Source organism: Alternaria incomplexa (genome assembly GCF_024043165.1).
Source record: "Alternaria incomplexa strain BMP 0042 chromosome Unknown scaffold_6, whole genome shotgun sequence".
Classification (NCBI taxonomy): domain Eukaryota; kingdom Fungi; phylum Ascomycota; class Dothideomycetes; order Pleosporales; family Pleosporaceae; genus Alternaria; species Alternaria incomplexa.
This window is the reverse complement of record NW_026249855.1, coordinates 1,769,346-1,774,935: the sequence shown is the minus strand read 5'-3', so window position 1 is coordinate 1,774,935 and position 5,590 is coordinate 1,769,346. Positions and strand designations below refer to the sequence as shown.

At 50.6% G+C, this 5,590-nt stretch overlaps 1 protein-coding gene across 1 annotated transcript; it reads right to left on the bottom strand.

The window, feature by feature from the left end:
* Nucleotides 1–3,897: 3,897 nt before the first annotated feature.
* Nucleotides 3,898–4,920, bottom strand: J4E90_005152 (uncharacterized protein; the record flags this gene model as incomplete). Its single annotated transcript, XM_051434708.1, has 1 exon — nucleotides 3,898–4,920. One exon carries the CDS (start codon nucleotides 4,918–4,920, stop codon nucleotides 3,898–3,900), a length of 1,023 nt encoding a protein of 340 aa, XP_051291964.1.
* Nucleotides 4,921–5,590: the final 670 nt, after the last annotated feature.

Sequence of the window (5,590 nt, the reverse complement as noted above, 5' to 3'; positions counted from 1 at the left end):
TAAGTTGATACGTGTGCCATTCAGTCACGAGGAAGAACGACATTATCGCCAAATCGAGCAGCCCGTTCTGGATATGCTGGATCGCACCACAGGAAACGGCAGCCAAACCCAGGTTCCTTGGATGACCGCTATACAACAGATCAACAAACTCCGCTTTGTTTGCAACTTAGGAGTCTCCACTCCTTCACAAGCCGACTGCGCCTCGCAACCCGGCGGCAATCCCGATGACAAGACATCCGTGATGAACACACGCTTCTCAATGGACGGAGGATCATGTGAGCTGTGCTCCCAGCCAGTCGAGCTATCGACACTCGGCAGTAGTCTACGGGATGTTACACAACCACAAGTCTATTATTCAGCTTGCAGCAAGTTCTACTGTGCAGAGTGCTCCGCGAGCCTTCAATATCGATCACCTGAGCCTTGCGCGTGTATAGAGCAGCCGCGACAGTGTTCTCTCCGTCTCCTGGCGTCCTTCTTAGCCACTCCTAGCATTACACCTACCGACAGTCTTTCTCCCTCATCAATGGATTGGGACTATAGTAATGACGTCTCAAGTAAGGTATGGGCACTTATGTCGCAGATCAGGTCGCGTCCACAGGAAAAGCAGTGAGTCTACCAGCATCGTTGGGCACTTTACCAGACTAACCTTTAGCTAGTGTCGTATTCTCGTCTTGGACGTCCAGTCTCGATATGGTCGAGAGAGCGCTTCGGTGTGATCCAAATCAGGTCATTCAATCCGTCCGAATTGATGGCAAGGTTACGCCAAAGAACCGCAGTATCGCTACACAACGGCTTCGAGATGATCCTGGTATCCGCGTCATACTCATCACCATCGCCTGCGGTGCCTGTGGGTAAGCTTACGAAGACAATACACGCTGAACACGAAGACTTGCTAACAAATCTCAGTCTGGATCTAACCGCGGCATCGACAGTCCACCTCCTCGAACCTCAGTGGAACCCGTCTCTCGAAGACCAAGCACTTGCTCGCGTCCATCGCCTAGGGCAAACTCGTCCCGTGACCACTTTACGCTACGTTATGGAAGACTCGTTCGAAGAGGTACTCATGCCGTAGTGAAATTACAAGTTTGAACTAACGCATTCAACAATAGCACATTCTCAAAGTGCAAGATCGCAAGAAGCTGCTCGCCACGACTCTACTATCGAATGGTTCATCTCTGGAGGTAAGCGATACGCACACGACCACCTCCCCGATAGCCCTCAAATACTGACAAAGCGTTCTCAGAACCTGCGACAATTGCTGCACGAAAGGAAGGGCGACCAGAATTCTGGGTGAGGTGCAAGGCTACCTCTTATCTCCTTTTGTCTTAGCGCACCTACCCCGCACTTCTTCCATCCCCGCAGACCTAGGTACATACCTCTGGTATATCGAGACCAATACAAAATGCCAGACAATGTTCAATTCATACTCCCGCGCTGCTATCCGACAGTTGAGTGATGGTATCAACGGAGGAGAGCTGTGCGTGCCATGCCAGATAGCTCTAGAAGAAGACGAGCGTACCGGCTTCGCTAGCATTGGTACGTCAGCCTGGCTGAACAACGGCTTCCGAGATTGCGATGAATATAAGCATCTTATCGAGCCTGTTCTCTATTGCGATTGTTGTCGTCATGTTATCCGCGCCCGAGAGTTCCAGAGACAACAAGGAAGAGATCAAAGTCCATCGATTGATGCGCAGAAGTATCCTGGAGATTTCAACGGACTGACAACGTGTGTGTTTCTACACGATGATGACCTGGTATCGCAGGAGTGTGAGGCGGCATTGAACGACTTCAAGGTCCAGAAATCAGAGTATAGTCGAACAGTGAGACATCACTGGGCAGATGTGGAATTGATCAAGAGTTGGATTGGTCACTGCGAAAAATATCACGGCCATGCCTGCAATGAACACCAAACATCAGTTACAGATACTGGGCCGCTTTTGCTTCTGGATGTTATCGATGATTGTCTCGCGGTTGGGAACTTCAAGGATCGGTATTTCGCCTTGAGTTACGTTTGGGGCGCTTCGAAACAGTTCCTGACCCTGATGGGGAATTACGACCAGTTGCGCCAGCCCGAAACTCTCTCCAAGCAGCCTTTGACCCGAACCATCAGGGACGCAATGAGTTTTGTCAAGAGCATGGGTGAGCGATACTTATGGGTTGATACGATGGTAGGAAATTCCAGCATAATGAATTGGAGCTACCACTTACGAAAGCCAGTGCATCATCCAAGACGACGCTGCCAACAAAGCGAGCGCACTCGCCCAGATGTGCGCAATCTACAGCTGCGCTATGGCCACGATAGTGGCTCTAAACGGAGACTCCGCCGACGCCGGCCTACCCGGCATTCCGCCTACGGCCCGCAACACCACCGCAACCTTCGTCACCCCTGGACTACACATGGTGGAGCGATCATCCCTGGAGAATATGTTGGCTAATCACACCTACGATGGTGTAGACGTCGACTGTATTTACAACACACGCGCCTGGACATTTCAGGAACGATTACTATCGAACCGGAGCATATACTTCCTCGGTGAACAGGTGTACTTTCATTGCAAGAAGCAGCTTCTGTGTGAAGACAGATACATCAGCGATGACACCGGCTTCTATACCCTAGACAAGATGCGCACCACAAGCGCAGAACTGAAGTCCAAGACTACTCGAGCTGGCACATATAGTCCACTGGACGAGTTTCGTTGGTACGAAGAAATTATCGCAGAGTACACCACAAAGAAAATGGGATTTCCGGATGATATTCTCAATGCTTTTACTGGCATTCAGACTACGCTAACTCGCATGTTCGATTGGCCTTTTGTCGGCGGCCTCCCGACTCCTCTTCTGGATCTCGCATTACTTTGGACTCCGGTCACTACTATCGAGCGGCGACTGACAGCCTCGCAACAACCAAGCTGGAGTTGGGCGGGCTGGATTGGGCGAGTCCGATACGCAGACCTGGTGCGCCCAGGGCATAGGCCGATAAGCTCGTTGTTCAAGCCGCTCGCCAGACATCAGCTCACCATGCCGGCTACGATTGTCTTCGAATGTATGAGCGTCCCTCTGAAAGCTCTCGAACTCACCAAGGTTCCAAAAGGGGTTTTTGACCCATTTCAAAGTACATCTAGCCCCATCGCCGAAGACTCATACTACGTCTTCGACAGCAATAAACGTCGTTGCGGCACGATCATAGGCCTTCCGCAAGAGCATGTGCTTTCAATCGCCAGTGGGGACCTGAAGCTCCTCGCGCTTTCGGCTTGGAAGTCGAACAACAGTCTCACGAAGAACGGGCCAGTCATCTCTCATCTCTCGGATAATGGATATTTCTCAGACGAAGAGGTGTACGATCAAGCTTTTCGCGATGCAGAGTGGTGTACTTACAACTTCATGCTCGTTCGCTCGGTAGGCGATACATATGAGAGGGTTGCAGTGGGACAGATGCACGTAGATGCGTGGCATAGAGCGGGTGAGACGCGGGGAAGGTTCGCGGTGAATTGATCATGTGGCGATACAGTAACATCGCACAGCTATAACTCAGAGCATGAACAGTGGCAACATGATACACACCCCTCGAAAAGCTCAAGGAGCGTATACTTTCCCAGTTCCTATATGTACTGTTCGATCATTAAGTAGGCACGTCGCACGTTGTGCAATTGTCTTGCGGCATTTCGCCAAACCAGCTCGCTTTTTGAGGTGTTGCCAAAGCCTTCCGCATAACAAGGTCTGCCATCAACAAGGCAGTACCCTGTTCAGTCGGTGGACGCCACCCTCCTAAGAACGGCGCCTTCCTCAGATGGATCCTCGAGTATGCCGTGTCGCAGTCTGGTTGCATAGGTATGCTAAGCATTATCTGACTTGGCCTCGACGTCTCATGTCCTCCATTTGATACTAAGCGGGTTGATATTACCGTTGTTTCTCCAGCACGTCGATTTGCGCGAGGATCACATCCTTGCACCATGGGAGCGGATTTTTTATCATGGCGCTATACACATTCTTAAGGTACTGCTCTGTTGAGAGCCCGTCGGTGCATATAGCAGGGATCATGCCATGTCTGGCGACGTGTGTAGCGAACAAGAGGCGTGATGTTCGGCCGTTGCCATCTGGGAATGGATGGACGCTGACGTAGTACAGAGTGTCCCATACACCCTTTATCAGAGGATGTATGTCCTCTTGGTTGTGCGCAGCGAACTTTGACCACCGCTCCAGATTCGCTTCGACTTCGCGTGGATAGGGGAATATGGCCTTTGGGTTCGAGCGAACGCTGATTGGCATGTGGCGGATTAAGCCAGCCTTGAATGGCATTTGCATGCCTCGAAACAGTATCCTTGATATGATCCTTATGTCCTCTAGGAGGTTCTCCGGGGTTGATGCTCGCTCGAAATAGGTACTCGATAGTACAGCCTGTAGTGCAACAATGTTGTTGCGCAGTTGGAGATACTCTATCTCCTTGGACTCCTCGCCGTTGTCGAGTTTTATCAACTCGCTCGAGGATGGAAGCCGCAAATTCATCGCGTTGAGCAACGCGCTTCCACCGTCTTTTTGCAATGGTATGGCCGCTTCGACCTTCTTTGCGGTCGCTAACGACAGACTGTTGTGTTCTATGGCGCAGCTTCTCCAAGAAAAATTAGCAAGTACGTTACTGCAAAACATTGTAGTATCTTGCATGATCTTTGATGGTGATGTGTCCTCAGCTCTTAGCTGGAAATCTTTTCGCAGCGTATCCAAGTACGCAAGTTCTCGACGCATTTGGTGTTGCGCATCTCTCCAGGGTGCTGCATTTCGTATCTGGTAGACCTTGTCCCATACTGTTCCGGAACGGGCGAGCGTATTCCACTCCGGTCCATATTCAAGAAGACCGTCGAATTGCGCATAATGCTTTCTGAGGAGGGTGTTCCTCGCGCGGATGATTTCTTTCGTCCACTTCATGTTGTTTACGTTGCTGATTTTCTGTGTGTGTTGACGTTCTGAAGTTTGGTGCAGGTTAACAGAATCTTTTCGGAGGTTTCGGGTTGCTAGTAGCTGCACTTCTATGGTACTTGCCCCTACTTCCATGGTACTCTCTCTGACTTCCATAGTACTTGCACCCACTCAACCATAGCATAGCAGCGGCGAAGGTCCCAAATCCAGCATCACTCGCACTCGCCATACTATTGTAGTATCTTACAATATCGTTGATAGTAATTAGTCCTCAGCACTTAGCTGGGACTTTCTCCGGAGTGTATACAAATGTGCGAGCTCTCGATGCATTTCATGTTGTGCACGTCATCCTAGGAAAAAGCTAAACAGGTCTGCAGCCTACATTAACGTAGAAACCTACAAAGTAGGTGGCCTAACGTTGATGTAGGCTCTAGGCCTGCTCAATCTTTTCCTTGTATAAGGTGTGTGCATCTTTCTAGGGTGATGCATTTCTCCCACAGCCTGCATTAGAGGAAATCATCTGAGCCAGCCCACGCGCACAGATTGTAAGAGGCCAGTACAAGACGCCGACCTTGTTCATGGCACGAGCGATGACTTGATCCCCTGGGAGCAGTCGCGGGCGACGTACGAGGCGCTCGTAATGGAAGGTGTATCATCGGGCCTTGCTATCGTCGAGGGT